General features: G+C 40.2%; 1 protein-coding gene across 8 annotated transcripts in view; it reads left to right on the top strand.

The window, feature by feature from the left end:
* Nucleotides 1-2,666: 2,666 nt before the first annotated feature.
* The window catches only part of acot7 (acyl-CoA thioesterase 7), a 98,279-nt gene continuing 75,886 nt past the window's right edge, over nucleotides 2,667-25,059 (top strand). The window contains exons 1-4 of one of the 8 annotated variants that reach the window (XM_015336869.2): nucleotides 2,667-2,866; nucleotides 12,166-12,283; nucleotides 14,062-14,218; nucleotides 24,532-24,623. In XM_015336869.2, coding sequence (XP_015192355.1) covers nucleotides 2,817-2,866; nucleotides 12,166-12,283; nucleotides 14,062-14,218; nucleotides 24,532-24,623 — 417 coding nt within the window. In that variant the 5' untranslated portion in view covers nucleotides 2,667-2,816. Of the gene's footprint in view, nucleotides 2,867-4,438; nucleotides 4,836-7,636; nucleotides 7,813-12,165; nucleotides 12,284-14,061; nucleotides 14,219-24,531; nucleotides 24,624-25,059 lie in introns of those variants that run through there. The other 7 variants (XM_069183872.1, XM_006641952.3, XM_015336868.2 and 4 more) reach the window with 7 other exon arrangements.

Here is a 25,059-nt window from a genome sequence, read left to right as displayed (position 1 = left end):
TTAAAGCCTTCACTTCAAACAGTTACCGCCTGCGTCTATTACCTGTGTACGCACTTGCACAGAATTAAAAGGGCTAACATAATTGTATTACCAGATAATCTAAATCGTGGATGTTTTTTTATTTGGCTTGAATAAATGCAAAGTAGACAACATTTTGCTGTATTTTGTCAGCTTCAGATAATCGCAGCTGCAATCCGACTTTTCGCGCACGTGGTTGTTGTTTTCGGAGATATAGAAATTACTGTAGGTTATATATCTCTAAAGACTTGGATTTAGAGAGATAAAATCAAGAAAAACCTGGATTTAAAAGATTAAATTGGGCTTTCTTTGTATGTTTTCACGAAAGAAACATGCTTGTTCGAGCGACTGCCGTTCATCACACATGCTGAACGTTTACATATATTTCTATTTTCCTCAACTAAATAACCAGTTCTGATTAAAAGCTGATATAATAAGATATAATGTTAAGAAAAAACACACACATTAATTTCTAATGGGTTACTATCGGGTGCATTTCAAATCCCTACGAGTTAGTTGTTCAAACAAGTTCAAGGGAGGGCATTCAGTAATCATTATCTGCGCAATTAAATAAAACATCGTTCACAGGAGAAACCACAAAACCATAAAGAAACGTCTGACAACGTGAAACAATGCATTTGATCTGACGAGGGTGAGCACAAGCCCGTTTAAAGCCAGTTAAAAAACTCGCTGGGGTAGGGTTGATAACGCTAACACAACATACGCAATGGGTACGCAGAAATCGTCTTATTATTATTAAGATCAACAACCTTTTGTAAAATAATAACAAAGGAGCGACAGGACCAGCGCAAAACAACAAGAACAGTGGCAAAGTCAGATAGTTCCCGAGACACGTGACGAAACCACTGTTTGCCCAGTGGCGCCGCTCTCGTGCGCCTTTTTACGCACAGAAAATTGTGTTGCAAGTTTATGTCCTGCGTTATTGTTGTTTTATTGAGTTATGCAGTTTAACATATTTTGAATGATACAGAATCTACACACTGACACAGAGAATTCAGTTTGACTCAAAAATATTTTGAACTGCTCAAACTTGATAGAACAACAGTAACACAGGACACAAGCTCGCGTTAACTGTACGTTACAGTGTCTTTTAGCAAAACCGAGTCTTAAGCTCACTTGGGGAGGAAAACAAATAATTTACTCAATGATCAGGAAACATTCGCTTTTATGCTGACATTTCTTCCAGTATTGGCCGTGGATATGCCACATAATACATGTTTTGTTCCAGAAAACTCTCTCTCACCCCAATTCGTATATTATTGTGCACGGGTTCGATTGGGGAACTGGGTCAGCGTGCGAACTGCAAAGCAACAAGTATGGGCTGGTCATAATCACTTAAAAAGTAGCGGTCTCTTCCAGAGTGCAATTACTGTATGCTCTGTACGTTCGTAAAGCATTATTATAAAGCATTTTTCGTACCCGGGATGCTAATAAATGTTGTGTTCTTGATCAGTAAGAGCGAAAGCTCGGGGAGTGGGGATTGTTGCAGACGCTCACAGGTCTAAGAGCACTTATCCAGAAGCAGTGATCCTGCCTTGCATCGGGTACCCAGGTTTACCGCTACAACAAACACGCAACTGAAACTGGAAAGTGTAACAGTTCATTGATATCGTTCACGACCAATCACCCACGATGTGTACAAACCTTAATCTAGCAGCGCTTTATACCGTATGATGTGATGTCAATGTCGCAACAGAAAAACACCTTTCGCGTTCAACATGTAAAAAACGTCTGCTTAAAATATGCAAGTTATTTTACGACACAGTACTTGGCTGCGTACGCAATAGCAGCACTGATCGGCCTTCGTTAAAACTCATTTCAACATCTTCTCTGCGAAAATGGTACTGAAAAACTGCTGCAGGCACTTTCTTAGTTTGCGAATTCGCGAATTCCCGCGCTGGTGACAGACTTTGCCTCTGTTCTTTGTCATTTTAACTGAATTTTGGCGTTTGCTGCCACACAGTGGATAGAATGGATGCTACACAGTTTCTTAAATATTGTGAAGAAAATCGAACACAATTTTGGGGGAAATAAATTTTAAGGGGAATGATTTATAATAATTATGTTATTAAAATATGTTAAAATCTAAGAACACACTTCTTTTTCTTTTTTTTTTAAACAAGGGGTATGTCCTCAGTGTTTTATTGAAACTAGGTACTTTATTTGACGTTTTAACGCTGTCTTAAATTGAATACTCCATACTACGTTAAACATTGTGTTTAGCTAAGATTAGTTATTTAATTAGTTTAGTTATTTAATTAGTTATTCTCAGCCGTCAGAATCTCATATAAAGTACTAAATGTGGGAATTCTCCGAACAACGACCCAAGCACAAAAACCGCCTGCCACTGTATTTACAGAGATTCCGAAAAACCTTAAACTGCTTTTTTTATTGAATAGTCCTACATTACTGTCAATGGTCAAAGCAATAACGCCTTACACTATTTTTAATTACTTGGATTGATATCCCCATAAAGAAACAACGAAGAGTACGATTTCTTTAAGGACACCTTAATATATACAAAATATCTTAAGATCCCCGATTCCAAAATTTCTAGTTTTTAATCTCCAGCATGACTTTAAATATAACATTCAGACATGTTCGTCAACAGTTTCATTGCTTGAAGCCCCTGCCGTCTGAGCGGGCTGCCGGCTGCAGCGGTCCTGCAGTCTCGGTCTGTCTGCTCCGCTCTGCTCACTGTCTCATTCAGCACATTCTGCCGGCATTCCTTCCCTACACCTAGATTCGCTTACAGCCAAGGAAAGACAAAACCGGTCATGTCTGCCGCCAAACCGCTCTCCCTCTCCTCCTCCATCCAGATATGCAGGTAAGCTCTGACGCTTAACACAAAGTTATTTCATTTCATTTGTTTCGTCCGGCGAACCCAAAACAAGTAATCTACTGTACATGCCATTTCTGGTCGGGCCGATAATCCGCATTCACTTGAATTAGACTTTGCACCTTGGCTCTCCTGGAGCAGATAATTGCGCATTGAAAGAAATTCCATGTCCGTCGGGCTTTTAATTTTGATTATTAGTCCTTGTATGTTTGGGGATTTTGCACACCCACGACAGCGCACGTGAGACATAAACCCTCCTGGCATTTTGCATGACCTCAATACACGTCCTGTATATGTAAAAATGACAGCTGGGTGCGGACGTGTAAGATGCACTAAAAAAGCAAGGACATTTTAAGGGCAACATCAGTGTTTATTTAAGGGGATAGTGCGCGGCGCACATTTTTGAAAAATTACACGGAAAGGACATTTTTAGCCAAAACGTCTCGCTGGCAGGCTACATGAGGGGCCCTGAGTAAGCCACGACTGATTGTGATATCGTTTTATCATTTAACGTAGTACAGTTGCCGATTTCTTGGCCCGGCAAATATGTCTGCCTCTTTTAAAATTGTAACCGACTGCGTGTTTTCCGGGACGATTTATCCAGATTAAAAACTGCAGTGCAGTATGTGGTTTTAGGCTGCAGCGCTCAGACGTCATCGGGTTTTGCTGAACATGTCGGATGCAGAGAGCTGCTCGGAGGAGCGCTGTGAGGCTCTTAGGTTTATACCACCTACTGGTAGAAAGATGTATTACAACCGCCCCACCAGACGAGACACAACTATTCATGTTTTCGTGTTTAGTTGCTTACTCTCGGTATGGACCACGACCTACATACTGTAGGGCGTAAGACTTGATCTTCAACTGTTACACTTCATCCTTCCAATTAACATGCAATGTATGCGCCACAGCCACTGAAACTGGTACCATTCGGTTCTGTAGTGGGACAGAAAAAAACAAAACCCCCATTGCGATCCGATTCCATGAGATAAAAGAACAGTCGTATGTTCTGCGAGTTTCTCACGAAACAAATCTTTCACTTTTGCTATTGGAATTAAATACAATTCTGTTTGACATATATGAAATCCTTTTATGTTCCAAAGTTTGTTCCACTCAAAGTCGAGCGCTTTAAACCAGGAACGAGCGACATGTTCTAGTTTGGGGTGTGCCGTGCTTCGGGGGCAGCTGTTTCCTGGAGCCTGGTGACGATCAAATGCTGTCGCCTTCTCTGAAGACAGTCATTGAAATGTTTTATGTGTATACACAGTAATGTTTTTATGGTTTAGGCAAAGTCCTCGTAGCCGAGCTGCAAGTGTACAAAGACGACCTGAGAAGTACGATCCTGGAAATCTCGACGTCTGCGAGATTTCTAGGTCTCTTTAAAGCAGTTGCACCTGTAGCGTGGGGGAAGAGCTGTTAAATCTGTCCAGTCAAGCCACTCACCATCTTCTTTGGACTGAAAACTTACAGACACGCCTGTTATGACCAGTACTGGAGGCTCCCTCGTGTTTCAAAAGCGAAAGAAAGCGTTAGTTACAATTTAACAAGGAAGGGCTTGCAGGCTTCGTTATGTTTCCTTAGATGTACCTGTAAGCCTTTTCAGTTTTCGTTCTGCCCGTTCCGAATATTGGCGGTTCTGGTCCGGTCCGGTCTCCCAATGTTCGATGGACAGTAAGGGTAATAACGAGCGTCACCTTTCCTTGTCGAAGCAGGTGTCTGAAAACTCATCATAACCACGTTGTCAGAGAGTCGAGCTGCGAGAATTGGTCAAATAGCCGAGTTTTCATGGTGATGAAGTTTGTGGAGCGAAGGGCACTGCACTGTGCACCGAGCTCTGTCTCCACACGCCCTCTCCACAGGCACTCTCTGAACCCAGACACCTCGTCCGTAAAACGATGATAAAAATGACAGATTTTCTTCGCAGGGTTACTTGCTTTGTGCGTTACACGAGCCGCTTTAGGTAAGGAGATCAGTTTCCCATTTTTATGTTTTTATATATTAATTTAAAACCGTGGATTTCTCAGTGTATGTAGCGACATCTACTTACAATTAACCGCGAGGACGACAGTCTGCGAAACACTTATAATCACCTGCTATTGAAATTAAAGGCTGGTATTTGTATGTTAATATAAATGGTTAACAATGGAAACCAATATAATGCAGTTTACGATAACCTTAATGTTATAGAAATCTCCCTGTACAATTATATCTGTATATGCTGTACTGTACTTAGCTAACAAAAACTATAAAATAACTAAAAATGTATCAGTCTACTTCTGTGACTGCTGTTCCAGCATTTTATGGTCTGGCTTTGGATCATATGGCCTGCAATATGCTTCCTGTCTCTGTTTTTGTGTGTTCCGGAACAACACTATATTTAGAATAGTGATCATCGAGGGTGTCTGAATTTCCACATTATCCAAGTGTGCTGTTGCCTGAAGTGATGCATCAAGGGGACAAGCACCAGCAACCATGCATAAGATGATGTAAGGTGACATGCCTCAGACTTCTTTGCCACAACACAGTAGACTGAGTAAAGTGCCTAACTGAGTATGACTTTACTATCCTTGTAAATCAGGCCCATACCATGTACTGGACTACACACTGCTTGAGACAACTAGGACACTCCTGTGAAAAAAAAATCCCTAATATGTTGGTATACAGTAGAAGTGTCTGCAGACTTACAGTGTTATATCCTCTCGAAGATTGTACTGTAGCAACTTTATTCCATCAGTTTTTGGCTCTTGAAAATTGAGACGATGAGCAGTGCCTGTTCCAGCTCTACATTTGCTGCTGTCAACACAAGTTATTTCATTTCTCTTCTATTTTGACAAGTCATTTTTGTGGAAGCTGTCCATTTGATATATTCTGCTATTAGTCAAAACTGTACCTTATTTTTAAACAGCCGGTACCTGTTGTCATTTTCCATTTTGCCAGTCCTCAAAAATGTGCTTGAAAACCACTGCAAGTTTTAACTAAAAATAAAATTAATGTTTGTCCTTTATTCATGCAAACAAAATAAGGGTGTTTTCATGTCGCCTTCATCACTGGCCAGCTGTAACAACATCTCCTGGAAGACAGACTAAGACACCTTAGGAGAATAGATCTGTCTCTGAGACTCAAAGAGAGTGCAGTAGTATAAAATGAAGACCTTCATAAAGTTTCTTAATCTGTGGCTGGTTTTACACATTGTTTTTAGTTTTAGTTCAGATTGGTTTTGTTACTCTCTCTATGAAAGCAACTGGACACCTCTGTCCTATACACTTTGTCATTGATGTATCTTTTTGTTATTTCTGCTCGTAACTCGTTTTGACATGACTTCATTGAATGGATCTGGTTGAATGTTTGACTGAATATCTTTGTAGAAAGCTTCCCTTTAGGCAATGCTGACACACCTTATTCCAAAACGTTCCTATTTAGATGTCAGAAATGAATAATAATTGCTGGTTACCATGCTAGATTTGTCCCAGAGGATTTTATAGATCAAATAGAGCAAATATTTAGGTTTACCCTCAATTTTTGATATGTAAAAATATTGTAAGAAACAGCTTTTCTCCTAATTATTATTTTTTTAGGATGCACAAGTTTTCAAGTTACTGATCTAAAAATGCTATGTTGTTTTAATAAAAATTGTTGATTATGTGGTAAATAATTGGGTTACATATCTTGGTTTTATAAGAGAAATCTCACCCATATCAGAATTAGCATCTATTGCAAAACCTACAGTATGCAGGGCACACCACAGGCTCTGTGAACATTACTGGTGGAGCTCCTGTTTACAATGATGTACTGTTATATCAAAAGAACATTCTTTACCTCCTTGGTGACATCTGTGTTCACCACAAAAATCTTTCTTGGAACTAAGGGTTCTACAGGAAGAGAAAGTATTTCTAAGCAAAAAAGCTGAACAGTATTATAGGTCAATCTTCCTTCAGTAAAATCATCTTCTTTTACAAGGTCTTTTTTAACTTCAGAACTGTTGTAGATTCTACTTTCTTTGGACCAATGAGGTACTCCTGAAGAGCATATCATTGTCTAATATTTAAGTCAGACTGAGAATCATCTTATTAGATTAATAGGATTAAATTCTATATAAATTAGAGCAAAATCAGTCAAAGTTTTTATTGCTAAAAACATACAAAAAGACTGTCTTCTGTGAACATCGCAATGTCACAGATACAGGGAAGTGTTATAATGATCAGGGATTGACTAGAAATGATTTTGTCTACAAATAGAACATATAATGTAATAATATTCTTTCTGTTTGCTGGACTTTCTGTATCCTATGCTTAGGAAATAATCTATTCATGAAAACCGCAGCATTTCCATATAAAGAATGAACGGAAATCTGCAAATGGCGTTTTTCCTTTTTAAAAGGAAAAGGAGAGCATTTACGTAAACTAACACAGATGTTGGCAGATAGATTTCACAACAAGCTCTGCATGTACATCAGACAGCTTCAGTGTTGTAAATCTGATGGCAACTGCAGCTCAAACTGCACAGCAGCTTTGTTAAAGTCCACAGTACTGCACCATTTTTCAGCATAGAAATCAGAAGGCAAAACCACAGGCTATCATTTTTTTCACCATTTCCTGTCACTCTACCTCAGAAGGATTTCCCATGGCAACGACGGAGAAATGGCTCTTCTGATTGGTTCAGACACTGACTGTATGGCCTGACAATGAGTGGGAGGAAAGGGCTGGGCAGGTTTATGATCTGCACGAGGGTGGAGCCTATATGAGGCTAGGTCTGACACTTGCAGTGATGTGAATTATGAATGAAGCTGGCGGGGAAGTGCTAGTTTGTTCAACATCACTTTTTACTCCTCGCTCTTTCTGGTTCTGATAAGCTATCATAAGAGATTGTACTCGTTCACCATTCACAAGTAAAGGGAGATTCAGAATGCATGTCTTGGGTTCTCATCATCAGCTCAGCAGGTAACGTCGTTCTGTTCTGTGGCTTGTTGAATTAGCACAAATTCATTCATATGCGGTATGTTTTATTTCATTTCCTCATCTCATCTGAGAAACTAAAACATTGCTTTTCACCACTCAGATGTTTTACAGAGGGCATGATTGTTTTAAAGTTGCTTTTCAGCTTATTGTTGTATTGTGGGGTGTGACTAATAGACACTTTTGATTACTGTAAGACAAGAGAAACAAACACGTATAAAATATCAGTCTTATGACCTTCTGTTAAATTTTCATTGGATTAGGTTCAACTTGGAAAAGATCAGAATTTTATGAATGGGCTACAATTAAAATATTGCCCATAAGAAAGAAAAATGTTCATAAGCATTTCTCAGTATTGCGTACTTATGTGTTCACATGCAGGTACTATATATTTGCATTATTCAATACAAGTCAATTTGATGATCTTGGTGTGGTTTTACAATTGTTTTTCAAGAACCTCACATGACAGAGGTGTTTGTTGGGTTGATGGGCGATCTGAACTCGGTGAGAGATTGAGCACGTGGTTAAAGAGATGTCAGGTAATGAAAGTGTGCTGGCAGGGGGGATTTTGGTTATGGGCACAGTGACATCACTTTGCTTTCTGACAAAGATGGAACAGCCGAGCCAAGCAGCAGATAAAACAGTCCAAACTATGATGAAATGCTTTTTCCTTCTCTAAACCAGGACCCTTTCAACATTTCAGACTGAAAGACTGCTGTCCTGAAAGCAGGTTTCAGTCCGATTGCACAACAAGCCTATCAGAAATCCCTTGTCACGCCTCATCCTGTACTTTTGATTTTAATTTCTTACATGCAGGCACAGAAGGGCCTTAATCAGAGATCTGTAACCTAAAACATCTTTGATCTTATGATCTTTATAGCAATAGTGTTGTTGCTAAGTGGAGGCTTAATTATTTGATTGATCTGTATGAAAAGTAACTTAATACTTCACAAGATTACTTTAGGGACCTGTAGTAGTTCAACAGATCAGAAGAGACACAAGTCTGTGTCTGTTGTAGGGGTGCATTTGATGTGGTACCACACATAAGCAGGAAGTTTTATTTACTTCCTGCTGAGTCATAGTAGTCTAAAAAAGCATGCAGTCTTACCATTTGCATGCAAAACGTGGAGCTGTCTGCATGTTAAAACGTAAAATTGAAAGCAATGATCAACAGACAAGGTTTATCTAAAGATGATATCATTAATAGCATATAAACCTCTCAGTGGGCTGGCACTTCGTATATTCAGGAGCTTCTCCATCCATATTGTGGCAAAACAGCAGAGTAAGTGTGGAAAACAGTTCAGAATGTAACCTGTGTGGCTAATCAACATATTATTGGCATGTTCATAAAGCTGTTAGGGAAATCACCTGCTGCATTAGGTAATTCCGGTATTAAATCCATGTGTCCTGAGTTAGGAGAAAAAAATAAAAAGGCTGGGAGGAGTTTTGTAGGCTGTTGGCCTGAGATTGTGCTTGAGATAGACAAAGAATTACTGAGAGGATATGACCAGCACTCAGCAGACATAGTTCTGGTATTGTTAGAATGAGAGCAAAGAGTAAATCGGAGCAAGTAATGAAAAAGCCTTATTTTCTGGAGATGAAATAATCATCAAGCCATTGCAGGCTTACTCTGTGCTTAGAGTTAGGGAAAGTGCATAGTATAATAGTGGAATCTAAACAAATAATGAAAACAAAATGCTAAAAAACATCCTAATCAGTCCTCTACCTAGAGAAGAAATGGTAAGGATATCACACTGTGTACTAAATTGTTCCTGAAGATATGAAAATAGTTAACTGGTTGTACCAAGTTATCATCGTCTGTCAGCTGTTTTCAAAGCTTTCAGCTGCCAAGCCAATATGTCTGGAACTCATCTCCTCTTAGCATCAAAAAACGGAAACATCGTTTATCAAATGTTATTGAACGCATTTTTCTGTACCGACATGTAACTGAATTTCTACATAATATTTCTGTGCACACTCGTATTTTTCCAATTTGTACTGTACTTTGAGAAACCTGGCAATGAAGAGTGGTATACTGTACAAGAATATATTTGCAATACATTGTATTGTATTGAATGTGCATACACCATATAGCCAGACCTCAGCCTACGTCATTTGCATTTTCTAGATTACTCAGTGCTTAGACACTCTGTAAAAGTTCATTTGCCTTTGTCCCCATATGCAAACATTACATAAACATTGGTTTAGTACTTGTCAGTGTGGATCAAAGCAGACTGACATTTCTCCATTGAAAATGACTAAACATTGGGCCTCAATGACTCAACAAGTCAAAACACTTCCTCACAAATTAGGCAGATGGTGAATCTCTGCAGTAACATGTTTTTCAATAGTGCATGGTGTACCTTTGCTTAGCAAAAAATTGTTAATAGGAAAATGTTTTGAACAAAGGAGGTTCAGTTAGTTTCCACACTACAGACAAAATGTAAATCATTCACTTCGTTTTTGCTATAAAATGGATCAGCTACACATTTTGAAGAGACCTTACAGTGCCAACAGAAAGTCTTCACATCCTTTCCGATTGTGTGTGTGGCCTCACAGCTTGAAATCAAGACACATTAGATCAGGATATATTTGAACTTTATTCACACATTGTAACGCACAACCTCCAAGTGAAAAACAAATGTTGAAACGTTCAGAAACATAATAACAAATGAAAACCTAGTAAATTGGGTTGGATAAGTACACACTGTGCTTAGTAACAGCAATTGTAAATTAGCTCTGGGGCAAGCAATTGCCTTCCAAATCACACAACAAGCCAATTAGCCTCAATGTATGGTCAATTGTAGTGATTTTGTTGATTTAAAACTGATTTTATTAATAAAATATGGAGTGCTGTACCTGACTTTGACCAATGCAGACCTCAGAAACCTTGTTTTTGTCAGTACTGTGTACTAAAATGACCTCAGTGAACTCAATAATGCTTTTGATCCTGTGCAACAATAAACAAGTAATGCAGTTAGGAAAGTGCTGGCATCTTAAGACGTTGGGGATTTTTTAAACTGATGACTTATGGATCCCAGGGATGTCAATATCAGGGATTTTGTTGGGTATATGTTATATGTTGGCAATGCACATGTAAAACCTTGTAGATCTCTCTGCCAGGCACTTTCAGGAGGAGATGAGCAGTGTAAACACATATACAGTACAGTATATCTTGATGTGGCAGATGAATTTTAGTAATATCTTTTCATGGACCAAACATATAATCCACTTTTTGTTCTTCTGATTTCTGCTTCTGAAGCCTACAGGGGTATGAAGTTTTGGTGGTGATAGCAATTCGCAAGCCCTAAAATACCTGTGTCGATTCATAACTGGAAGGTTGTGGGTTCAAATGCCAGGTGGGACACTACTGTTGTATTTCTGAACGAGGTACTTCAATCAGATTGCTGAGTAAACTTCCCAGCTTTATAAATGTTTACAAACTCTTTTATCACTTTGGATAAAATAATCTGCAAGATAAAAAAAAATACCAGCACTCCCTAGAATGGGCTTACTGTTTGCCCAGGCACAAATCACATCTCTTTCGCAATCCGTCCTGTTTTTGACCTGGCCCTGCTGAACAGCAGCATTGCCTTATATATAGTTAACACACCCGCTTGGAAATAAGGCATAAGGCAAATACATAAGCACACAAACAGCAGAAAATGTAAGAAATGCTAAAGGCTGCAGATCGAGCCCTTTCAAAGCTGACTGTGAAGATCTGCCACTGACAGATCTGCCAGATACTGATTTGTTTATTGTGTCTGGCTGGGAAACGGCAGTCAGCTCTTGCTTGTCGGTGACAGCCCAGCCAGGCCTTGAGGAGAAACGCCAGTGGCACAAGTTCTGGAGTTCACCTTGTACTCAGGATGTGGAGTACTGTACATCCTGTTAGCCCAGTTTATCCACTCTTGCTTTGAGCAACACGGAGACGGAACTGTTGACAGATGTCTAAGCAGACACATTTTGTTTGGAGAATTTACAGAATTAAGGTTACATAACACACAGTCCACCACATCCACTTAAACTAGTCACAAAAACCACCATAAATGTCAATCAGTCCCGGTCCAGTTGAAATCACTCCTCCGTAATGAGTATATCTGGGAAAGTTTTCCGTCAATGCAGTATGGACACATATGCATGACTAACCACGAAACAATTGTGCAACCATACATAATAAATGACAACTTCATCAATGTGATACCATACACTATTCTATCATGATGCCCTCTTATTTCTGTGCTGTCACTCTGTGAGTTCAGCTGACCCCTGAGCTGGAGTGCTTGACTTTGGTCAGATCGTGTTGATGAGCTGCTGTACCCTCTCTCTCTCACACAGGATCATGCGCCCCGATGATGCCAACATCGTGGGCAACGTCCATGGAGGAACAATTCTCAAAATGATCGAGGAGGCGGGGGGTATCATCAGCACTCGTCACTGCAACACCCAGCCTGGGGTAAGAGCCACCTCATCTCACGAGACACCCAGCAGCGTAGCCTCACTTTACGGGCTCCCCACCTGGGATGACTGGGTGTTAAACACGGAGTTCAAGCCTTCATTCCCATGCTGCATTCTGTTAGTTGTACTAGATACGACATCAGATTCACAATGAACGCAATGCACAAGAGGCACGATGTTGTCTCCCGGATTAAAATGTAGGACAGAAACTGATTTACTGCATTTAGTTATTCCTAAAGTGTAAGAAGACTGGCAAATAGATAGATTGGCTCCAACCCTTTCCCTAGCAAAAATATTAGTTGATGCAGCTACAGTTTCTGCTAAATATTGCATTTGCTGTTTTCGCAACAGTCATTAGGAGTGGAGAAACACTCATCTTCAGGGTCAAAGTGATCAAGTCGTGCAGATAAATATGAAGACACAATCTAAGCACCTAACTGCAATTACCATAGCTGTCTCTTCCTGCTTTAGGTGCTCATTAAGACACAAAACACCTGCTTGTATCACTTTCACTGTTTAAAGTGAGACTGTTTAAACACAAAACTGTCAGACTAAGGCACACAGATTAAGGACTTTGGTCCCGACTGCTGCTACTAATGTAACAATGGAGTCATATGACAGCTAATCCCTACTCACAATGCTGTCTGATTACAGGTTATATCATCTTAATGAGACATACTTTAATACACGTCTAACAGTCTGCGGCACCAATGCAACAGTCTGGGTTTCACTGAAAATTAAATCCTGCACCACCTTTACCCTGAAAGATTTTACCTTGTTTGTGCCTGAAACTAGCCCTGTCTTGTGCAATCTAACTGGTTGAACTGCAATGACGATGACAGAGATTCAGATATCAAGATTACCCTCTTCTTACAATATCAACATAAGATGAAGCAAGGGTGAATACTTACAGTATTCAACGCTAGATCCAAGAATTAAATCTAATTATACTAATGATGATACTGTCCGTAACAGAATGAACGCCTCTGATAATGAGTAACATTTAATAGTCAGTGATGAAACAATAATGACATCAGGTCCACTTTAATTATTAAGTGTCTTCCTGGGTAAAACAATGTCCTGACATGAATGTCATTACAAACAAGGATTTGACTACCTGGTGTGCTCACATCATTTGATTATCAAGGCACTGCATTACTGTATGTTGGGCATGTATGTTAAATTGCAGAAGCCAATTAATTTCTACTGTATTACAGGTTTTCTAGGTAGGTCAATAAATAAACACATAAAGGGTAAATAAATAAAGGAAATGAGCTGATACAGTTCTCAGGGTGTCCACTGGATGGCACTTCAGATTTAGGAATTTACCAACCAAGGAGCTGATATGCCCAGTTAATTTACGTTGACTTATTTTCCGATTCAGGAGAGTACAAGCAGGTTTGTGCAGACAAACACAGGGTGATCTGACAATTGGTATCTGAAGCACAACTTGTACTGCTATTCTGGGACATAAAATACACTTTCGCAAATAAAGAGGTTTAACTAAGTTCAGTAAATCTCTGAACATCTGTCTAACCCGGAAGCAGCCTGCTCAGGACGTTTGCAGCTCCCAGGAGCCCCTGAATTTCTCACGAAGCTCCCCAGCAGGCACTAGTCTCTGTCAGTGAGACACTGGGCGTGGATTTTCTGGAATGAGCGATTCAGTTCAGACCAGATACAATCAGCAGGGAGATCCTCATCTATGGCCGCGTCCGTCTCTTTCACCTGTCGGAATGAAGTGTCCCCGTGTTCTCTGGCTCCTCCCGTATCCCACAGGAGCGCAGCGTTGCCGCTCTGGCCCGTGTGGAACGCACGGACTTCCTGCACCCCATGTTCATCGGCGAGGTGGCACACGTGAGCGCGGAGATCACCTACACCTCCAAGCACTCCGTGGAAGTGCAGGTCATGGTCATGGCGGAGAACATCCTCACGGGTGAGTGTGGTGCTCACAGCTACTCTCCACCTCCGCCCACAGGGCTAAGTCTCTTCTCCAGCACGATCGTTTCCTTTACAGGCTCAGTAGCTCGTGTAAAATTCTATACAGCAGCTCTTCCCCAAGTAGTGACCTTTACTCACAGGGATCAAGAAAATCTGCAGTAGCAGAAGGCCCGGTTGTCATGTCTTATCTGTCTATGTGGGTCTGCCTGCCGTAATAAGAATGCCAACTGTGGAATTTCTTAGGCCGAATTGGTCCCAAAAAAAGTAAAGAATGAAAAGTTTTGGGGGTGTCACCCCCATGAGTTCATCTCTATTCTCGTCTCCCTCCAAAAAGCCAAAAGTCAAAGTCATTTCCTTGACCATCCTCTCCTTTTCCAACTTCTCATATTTGTTAAAAAAGATAATACATAGGATTAGGGAAGCCACCTAATGCACTAAAACTACAGACTAACAGGATTAACTCTGGAAGGTGCTAATCAGCTATAACATGTCTTTTAAGGCATTGCAGTGCATGGATCCTTTGATGACATCAGTGTTTGGTTTGCTTATATTGCAAGTCAACTGTTTCTACCTTTAGCATCTGAGACCAAAAAGGTTACAAAGATGCAACTATTAGGGCTCCAAGTGCTATGTATAAATATATTATATATTTAATATATTTATAAAGTATCCGAAATAGGATACTAACCAACTGCTGCTGTAGATTAATTGTATATTTGTAACAAAACTCTCATCCTGATGCTAGAATGGCCCACAACCTCACTAAAACACTTTTAGAACTATTTATACCCCCATGAATTACTTGTTAATAGAATACTTCCAGTGTAGTATAGGGTTGCAATTTAATGTCCTGATGGAGATTTTTGTGTTATATGTGAAGATATTGCAGGCTGTTACCCTTCAGTTTTCTGTTTTTTCCCATTCCTGCTCTATTATTTGTTTTGTAGCATTTATCAAATGAAATGGTCCTTTTAATATCATTTAATATCAAAAGGTTCTTAATACAGAGAAATTGCCTACTTTGAAAAATTCAGATTATCCGTTTGGTTTTCAAGTACTGTATATATGCTTTTAAAAGCGTACAAAATGCCCCAAGTTACATATATAATATACATAACTATACTGCTCGACTATCAGATATACCAGCAGTGTCAGATAAGGAGCGCTTTCCTTTTGTTAGACGTATTATTACAGCAAAAGAAACAGAATAACTGCATGAGCTAAGAGTGCTGTGGGTTGACGAGATCAATTACACCACTAGGTGGAGCCAAATTTCAAATGAAGACCGTTACAACTTTCCGACACGATATGGACAGCAGATTATTTGCTGTTTTCAATACTTTAAATTAGGCACTGTAATAGAATAGCTTCAAAGAATTAGAATAATTAACAACAATAATTTAACACAAAATCTATTGGATTTCAGAAGAGTAGCACAACGGCTCAGCAAGTACAAAATCACAAGACCAAACGCAATGATGTAATGTACCTGCCGAGCTCACACTGATTATTGCTGACCTATAGCAACATGGCACGTGATTTCTTAAAGGCACCGGAGATCTTAAACTGCTAATAATAGATTTGCATGGGAAACTAGTTGCTTTTAAAGGACCAGGTTGAACGGTGCTAGACATTTCCTTTAATTTCCTTCAAATTGAGATAAAACTGTCTCACCTTCCCGTTGTTTCACAGAATAGTGTCACCTAGTGCTGTATTTTAAGAGGGTGGTATCAGAGATAAAACTACCAGTCATGTTTGAATAACAGCTGGGTAACAAAGGACAATAATCCTCCCTTTGTGGGTTGATCAGTACACCAGAACATGTTTCTAAAGTACTGTTAGCAGAGTCAAGACTTTTATACTAATTGTCCTCAACACCAGAATATTTATTCCAGAGACCACCCCAGAAGTCTCTACACGTTTGGGTGACTTCTAAAACATTAGAAATGAAGAAAAAAACAACAGTTTATTCCTGGCCTGAAAAACTAAATTCAGAAAGAAGGAAAACATAAAATGAGAATTCAGTAAAAAATCATATTTTGTCTGCTACAAGAGCTTGTATTTACACCTAGAAATACCCAAGGATGGACTTCTACAGTCTTGAAGGGTTATTGCATGTCTAACAGTTAAAAAAACAGCAACCCAATTACATGTGTCGTGCATCAGAAGATGCTTGGCTTCCAACACTCTGATTAAACGCGGTCCTACTGTCCCGTGTTCGAATCTCTGTGGCACAGTTCAGGTGTCATGGGATGCTGAAACCAATACAGCACTTCCCTGGAAAGACGACAGAGAAAAAAGCTGGTGTCCCGAGACTCTGTTGCCACAGCAACCCTGTTGTCATATGGCAGCAGCTGGGTAGGAACAGTAGGGGGCGCAGTGAGGCAGTGCCTGGCACAGGGGGCACAGGAAAGACTTGTGGGATCCGTAGCACTGAGGTTAATGTGGCCAGCTGCTGGAAAGGGGGAAAAGCCAGGATGAATCCAATGCTTTTCCGCAGAGTATTATGTGGCTTTGCACTGAGCCACTAATCCCCCAGCAAGGAGCAAGGCCAGGGAATACTGCAGTGTGTAAGTGTGAAAAGGAACACCGGATCATTACAGTAAGTGACACTTAATACCAGCGCCAGGAGAAGACATGGAGGCTAGCTTGCTAATTAGCAGTTCTTAGCCCCTGATAACCACACCTGGTCACTGAAGACCTGCTCACCTTCATGCATGTAATGGAAAATCAAAGAAACCTAATGGATCCTTTACAAGAACTATGTTTCCTATGGGATAAGACCATACCACTATATCACTTACACTTATATAGCTCTTTTCTGGACACTCCACTGAGAACACTTTACAGGTAATGAGGACTCCCCTCCACACCACCAATGTGCAGCCCCCACATGGATGATGCACCAGTACGCTCCCCACACACCAGCTCACAGTGTGGAGGAGAACAGAGTGATGAAGCCATTTCATAGATGGGGATTATTAGGAGGCCAAAATTTGGTAAAGGCCAGTGGGAAAATATGGCCAAGACAATGGGTTAACACCTACTCTTTTCAAGAAATACCCTGATATTTTTAATGACCACAGAGAGTCAGGACCTTTGTTTTATATCTCATTCTATCAGAAAAGGAAGGCACCTTTTTTCCAGTATAGTATTCCCATTACAATGCTGGGGCATTAGGTTGAGCGCCCCCTGCTGGTCCTAGCTTTCCCAATAGGTCTCCTATCCAGGTAAAGCAAGTTATTGTTTAATAAAGAATCAATTAATATACAAGGCAATTTACTGCACAAGGGTGTCCCCTAGGGTCAGTGTGAATATGGAACAGTGAGAACTGGATTCAGGGAAAGGAAACATTCTGGATTTTGGAACTCATGTACTGCATGGTCTTACTGTTAATTAAATGGATGTCTTCTTCCAAGACACGCGAATGAAAGAGGGATCGTGCAAGTGAACCGGACTCTAACATGGTGTCCTTCATGAATACAAGCTGGGGAAGTGAGTGCATATGCTCTGAATCACCCAACAGCTTTCGTTCCAAAAATTCACAGAAAATCTACATGATCGTTTGCCACACTGTACTGCTGCACTGCCAGAAGTCATCCTTTCCAATACAAGCCATCTAGAATGGAGAAGAAATAGCCTGCTTAAAAGATTGCAGGCCATTTTTATTACTGTGGGTTGCAGTAAATATGGGACAAACCAAGCCAGTTTAATGTGTTTCTGCCGTCATAATGTTGCTCATGAAAGTCACTCCTCTGATTTAAATAGCAGGTTCCTCGACAAAAGAAAGCATGCAATGTGGGATGCTCAGAAATATTTGGTTCCCTCTTTGCTGTTGATTTGTGGTCCTTTTTAACAGCTTGGCAGATAGCTCTGGGTCACACACTACCTGATTAATGTGTTTATCCCACGTGTGTGAGGTGTGTAACAATGAGCTGGCCTTGCCTGGGAATGGAAGGACTTAGGATGACCTTATTGTTGAAGTAGATTAACTCAGCCTGCTATAAAGTGATCTTTAACAATGGGCCCACATACACCTGGAAGATGCCACAGCTAACTGGCTCTACCAGTGCTTTAGTAATTGAAAAGCAATATTACTGCATCTTATTCAGAATAAGATATCAAGAGGAAAAAAAAAAATCAGGAGTGGAATGTAACAACAGCCTGTTTCCTTCTACTAGCATATGTGAAATGAAGCTTTTTAAAATTAATTAAATTGCAAATCAAATAATTAAAATCCAGCTGGGTTACAGTGCAGTGTCATGAAAGAATCAGACAATTCGTTGCTGCTGACTTCTGCCTTACTGCACCTCCGTTCAGACGTACAGACTCACTGCTCCCCGGCTCTCTGCCTAGGTCACGCCTTCCCTTCCTGCCACAGGAGCCAGTGTCTGCCCCCCGTCTGTGAGACAGAGCTGTCAGTCACACAACATGATCTGCACGGCTGAGCGCGACATGGCCTCAGTGGAACACTGTGCACACAGCGAGAGCAGAGAAAGTACCATTGGCCTTGGACTGCATCCTTACAAGTCAACGCTTAAATCAGATCCGATGGGCCCTGCGCATGCTCATTTCCTTTGTGCTGTTGATGTACTTTTCCTGGGCGGGACAGCAGCCTTAAAGGTGGTGCTTCAGGAAATGTGTAAAGATCCAGGTTTATTATAGCATAGGTACCATGACAAAGCTAGTGAAAGTGCATGGCTCGAGATTCCAGACCAAGACTGAAAGCTGCAATTGCTTTTTTAGTATAAATAAATACTGGAATGATTGTAGTAATGTGATTTGTGTTTGTTAAATCGTAAAAAGTTAGAGGGGATTTTCAATGTGATTTGATGGAAAACACGGAAAGGTTTAAGTAGGATTATTATTAATTGGATTTTTTGTCCCAACTGTCCTGTATATAATGGATTTCAGAAGCAGGCTGCAAAGTGGCTTAATATCAGCACTGGGAGCTGGACTACCTGACCAGGAGCGGATTGTCATCTTGTGACACTTGTGTGTTGTTTTGGCCTTACGGGTTGTAGACCGAGATGTCTGATTAACCACCCTGCCTGCTGTGAGATATTTCTCCCAGCTGTTGCCTCTCCTCCATGATAAGAGAGCATTTTGTAAGCAGAGGCAGCTGCACTGTGTTTCCACAGTGAGCTGTGTCAGTGCTGCTCCTTTAAGGGATCCTGTGGTGCCTAAAGGGAGAGAAGACAACAGGAGCAGACATTATTTGCTTCTGTCATATTTCGTTAGCGTCATGCCTCACAAACAGCGGACCTCAGTGCTACAGACAGAGAGCAATATCTTAACAGGCTTCACTTCTTCAGCTGCCTTTCTGTCCTTCCTATCCAGGCAGCCATTGCCCCGGTGTTTTATCATTATCTGTGTTTGCCTTTAGTCAATGAGCAGGATCACAGCAATTTTTCACACCTCCTCAAACAGCCCAAACTCCTGGGATGTGTTCAATATAACCTTCTTTTCTGCACTCTGCTCGCTCTCCACAAATATAATACATTCTCTCTCTTCTTCCAGTAATACTGGCAACCGGAGTCATAGCTCTTGTGTAATCGCTTTTGTTTTCTTTAGAATGAAAACGTCTTACCTGCACTAGTCTGAGAAAAGAGACAAAACAGAATTGATACCAATTAGTGCAGATGTGAAGAATTGTAATTAATGCCAGCCAACATTCCCAAAACATAACAAAAGATGAGGTAAAAACCCATCTGTGACTAGTCCTGGTAGCACTGAAGGTGCAGAATTAGCACTAGAATTGTAACATCAAGATGTGGTGTGACTGTGGAAAGCTGAGATCAGCCTGTGACACCAGCTTCCTACAGACACACCCTGGATGAAGAGCAAGACTTCAAGACCTTGTTGTTAGCAAGACCACCGATCCACTGATCTGCAGGTGGGATATGGTGAGATGGGCTGCAATCAGGGTAGGCTATCCTCTGTCAGGTTGGTCGGTTGATCGGATGCAGTCAGGCCAGATCTCATCACCAGGGCCAAAAGCCCTGCAACTCCTCCGGAGGAGGAGGATGTGTATCAGAGTCTCAGTCCAGCTCCCCTGAGGAGGCAGAGGGTGGGAGGCGGAGGGCTCCTGTGTGCAGTGGGGCAGAAGAGTATTTCTGCAGGGAAGACCGACTGGACCTCCTCATTCCCAGCTCTGAGAGACAGCTCTCCTGCCTCGGGGAGAAAGGAGGAGGTAAAGAAAGCTGTCCCTTTAGGCAGCTGCATTGTGTCAGTCACAAAGCCAGGAACTGTTAAAAAAAGCAGTATATGTAATTGTTTAGGGAGATAATTAATGTTCTGGCTAACGTTTCTTTTATTTCATAAGAGCACATTTTAATGGTTGATAGACTGAAGGATTTTAGCAAGGAATATTTTTGTGGATTTCCAGATTTTAGGAAGTTACTTTCACCACTTAAAATGTTTGGTGCCTATATAGGCAAGAACTGCAGTTCTGCCCTTGACTTTGGATGGTTCACGTGGGCCCTTAGCATTCTGGGCAGCTGCAGAAAGAGTAAAGAAGAGACAATCCTGCAAAGGTAGTGATGTTTAGCAGAAAGAGGGAAGAGGAAGAGGCAGGAAAATGAAAATGCAGTCAGGTTCCACAGTCTTCCAGAGTGATTACAATCCCATTATTTCACAATCAGGCTCCATGCATTTTAAATTAAAAGAAAAATGCTCAGTATATTTTTTTACCTTATCCAGTTGGAAGGTTTCATTTCCTGACGAGGCTGATAACCAACAATGATCCTATCATGATCAAAATGCTAGCAAATCTGTATGCTGGACAGTGCAAGCAGGATTGTTTGTATGCCCGTTTGTGAGAGATTCTCCTACAATCAAAAGATTCTTTCCCTGGGCTGAGTTACCTGTAGATTGTTTGTGCCAAAAGTCTTACTTAGATTGAGTTAGAAGCAGAGTTCAGATTAGGAAACTGCAACTCCTGAGTGTACTGGATTGTTCCATTGAAATACTGTTTTAATCCCTGAACAATTATTATCTGTTATCACCATGCATCAAAAAATAAGATGAGGAAATGCTTAAGAACATGTCAAAGATGACAAACGAGAAGGCCATTCAGCCCAGCTAGCCCACATGGAAGTTCGTAGTGAAGAAAGAAATCAATTTCTTTAAAGAAGCCAGGGTTTCAACATTAACAACATAGCTTGATCATTATCACATATCCCTTTATATGAAGAAGTGCCTCCTGTTTTCAGATTTAAATGTGCATCCGTGTAGTTTTCAGTTGGAACCTCAGGTTCGTGTTTCACTGTTGATGCTGAAGCAGTTTACTGGGTTGACGTTGGAGCATTGGAAGTACATTACTACTACATTTGTACTCATCTGATACATCTGAAAGCGGATCAATGGCAGGAGATAACTTGCCATGCTTTTATAATAAAAAATTAAAAGTTGTGGACGAATTGAACTTCAGGCTTGACAATGAAGCAAAGATCCAAAGACAAAATTAAATCAAAAGATACTTCTGCTTTGAAATTAAGCCAGACTCTTGATTAAAGTGTTAGGAACAAATACAAGAGCACATCACTGAAATTGAGTTTAAAAAATGGCATAACAACGTTCTGGGAACAATAAGTCACTGAAAACCAAACAAGCATCCAAAGCAAGATAAAAACAATGCCCTCTACTAGTACAATGTATAAGCCCTTAGGTTCATCAGTGAGTGCCCTTGAACGTAAGGATTTCTCCAGTTTCCCAAAATATTTCTTTATATCTGTCAGATAAACATTAACCTTTTATACTGTATAATTGTGTGCACTGGGTCTACGCACAAAGCATGAAGCCAAACAACCAGAGAGAGGTGGATTGTTTGTATAGCCTTTGTGTTGGTTTTTTGATACAGTTGTGTTACCTCTGTGGCTGGATGCTCATTTTGTTTAGAGGAAAGACTGTGAACTAGTATTTCCACAGTAATAAAAGCTTTAAGAGCTACTAAATGGTATGTGTCCTGTAGAGTATACAAAATATAATGTCACCAATAATTCTACATGTTTCTGCAAACGCACTTGGGAGGCTGGTGATTGTGCTTATTTTGGGGTTTGGTTCCACAGATAGGATTAATTTGTTTTTGGAAGGACTAGAACTGAATGCAAAAATGCAGAATAAAAAAAAAAAATCACACAGGGTTCTGGAGCTAATGAAATGAGTCACACATGAAAGACTTTGAAATCCAGCCCAGTCTGCCTCAGATCTTAAAATGGCTTAGTCCTCAACAGACTGTGTGCAATACTGTACAAGCTGAGCACCACGTCTCTTAATGAATTATTTCAAATCTAATCCGTCAGATTTGTATTATTGTTTTCTTTTTGCTCCACTTGAGATGAAAAATCGTGTGAATAACGAATGACTTTCAGGAGAGTTTTCCAAAAGCTTATGTTGTGGTAGTGCATGGGGCGTCATTTTGTTTTCCCCACCAGAGCATGTATAAGAAAAGCTGACAGGTGCTATTTTTAGACCTCCATCGCAGAATGCCAGATAATGTAAATACACATTTCTCTGTGGCTCAAAATTTCAGAGGATCTGTGGTTGAATGCAATTAGATGAAAAACACTCTAGCCATGCTCTAGACCACAGAAGACTCCGTGTGCTGTTGTCATGGCAACTGGGCTGTCAGGACAGTTTTGGCTTGGTGTAAAATGCAAATGTTATTCCCAAAAGCAGCCTGTCAGAATCACTCTCGCTCACAACGGCTCCTGTAAATTGTATACCTCATTATCTCCTTTGTTTAAAAATGCAGCTGCAGCAGAGGAAAAGAAAAAAAAAACCCATATCAATATATCAGCCACTGCAATTAATAACTTCTGCTCTAAAATCCGTAGGATTGTTGTCGATATTTGTGGTCGGTGTCGTCTGTGCAGGAACTTCTCCAGAAAAAAAATTGGAAGTTTATTTTTGAGGCTCATCACATCAGCCATTCCCCGATACTGAACTGAAGCACCCATTAATAAATTTGTAACGAATAGTTGAATTTGCAGTTTTCAGTTTTTTTCCCATGATTAACCTTCAGTTCTGCTGTCATGTTGCAGTGACTGAATTGAACAGTGAACCACAGAACAGATTCCTAACAGGCCAGGACATGATAAGTACAATATGGAAAAGTGCTCTGTAGAATCTAAATGTGTGGATATTCACCGCATAGTGCAATAGATTTTGTTGTCTTGTTTTGAGATCGATAAATTCCTATCTTGATTCTTGACACTGAGATGGTACTCACTCTCCAAACCTTCAATGCACAGGTGAAATCTTCCCCAGCAGGAATATCTAAAATTAATCTGCTCCAATATATTGCTCCTCTCCTACCTAAACCACGCTAGTGGAGGGAGTATTGACTCTGACTGACCTTTTCAAAGATAAGATGTCCAGGCTTTGGCTGACTGAGTTATCAGAACCCTACAAGCCAATGCCAGGGAGATTGGAAGAGTATGAAACAAAATGAGAAATCTATACAGAGATACAGATACCGACAAGCCAATCACAAAGCCAGAAATCCCAGCCTTTTTATTTTGTATTGGTTGATAAGTGTAATAACACATTTAGCAAAGAGTCCGAAATCTACCTTCTACATAGAGCAATGTTAAAGAATCTGCACATCATACTCTACATCCTTTCTGACTATAGACCTGAACTGTTTATAGCATGAAACATTCTTTTTACATCTTTCCTCCGATAAAATTGATCCCACATTTGCAAAGAGAAAGATAGCAGTTAACAGACACATCTGAGCACCATAGAAAGCGCCTCACGGGTGTTACCAATGAAGACATGCAGCTTGATAAGGTGTAACGCTATCAGTGTTGCCTGAACGTATTAGCTGCTGCACCATGGGACTAATTTAGATTCACTCCACTGATTCTGTAATCACTTTATACACTGATTTAATTTTAATAAATCAGTTTATTTTGTCAATTTGATCAAGCAGCCTCTTGTGAAGATTGATGTGGAGAAGCGAGCTCAAAAAGTACTTCATTTGCAATGTTTAGTTAGAGTGAGGCCTTTCAGATGTGTGTCTGTCCAACCGCATAACTGCTTACTCACTGGTGTTAACGGGGTGTCTTCACTGGTATATATGATGCTACTTAAGTTTTTCTTTATATTTCAATAATGATGTTGCATTCCGAATCACTTTGTGGTAAAAATAATATTCTGTAGACTGTATTTCCAGTTCAGGAAGCTCAATACATACAGTACTGTATGTTCACACATGTTTTATGTGCATGTATTTTTGCCTACCTAGATGCCGCCGATATCTAATGAGATATTGAGATACAGTGATTTTTTTTCCTCTTTTAGGAGTAAAAAAAGTAACTAACAAGGCAACGCTGTGGTATGTGCCCTTCTCATTGCAAAACGTTGACAAAATCATCGAGGTCCCGCCAATTGAGGTAGGTCAAGTTTCTCTTGTCACCCTGTTTAAGATTTTACCCTAGAGAACCGCTTCTTTGTGAGTTTATGGATCTCTGTCACTGTGACGTCTGTTTGGCTGTGGCAAATGTGCAAGTCTTAGACATTTTGAAATGTTGTACTTTTTGTATTCAATGGTTTCCTTCATTAAGTAGAAACAAAATTCTATGAATATATTCTACTGAAATCTTAGCCATTTAAACTAACAGTTAATCCTTATAGATCTGTATTTTGGAGTGAAAAGTAGCCTTTTTGGAAGAGCAAATAATGTAATTATGAGGAACACTTGACAATGAGTCATTGCTAGTGAATTATATTAATTTGCTAAGTGTAGGTAAACCATGCTTTAACACTGCACAGTAGCTTCTCATGTATAGCTTACCTTGAGCTTTGATCTGTTTTTTACAATTCTGATCA

The sequence above is a fragment of the Lepisosteus oculatus genome, chromosome 25, assembly GCF_040954835.1.
Source record: "Lepisosteus oculatus isolate fLepOcu1 chromosome 25, fLepOcu1.hap2, whole genome shotgun sequence".
Taxonomy (NCBI): Eukaryota; Metazoa; Chordata; class Actinopteri; order Semionotiformes; family Lepisosteidae; genus Lepisosteus; species Lepisosteus oculatus.
The sequence above is the reverse complement of the archived record's forward strand: the minus strand, read 5'-3'. Positions and strand labels throughout refer to the sequence as shown.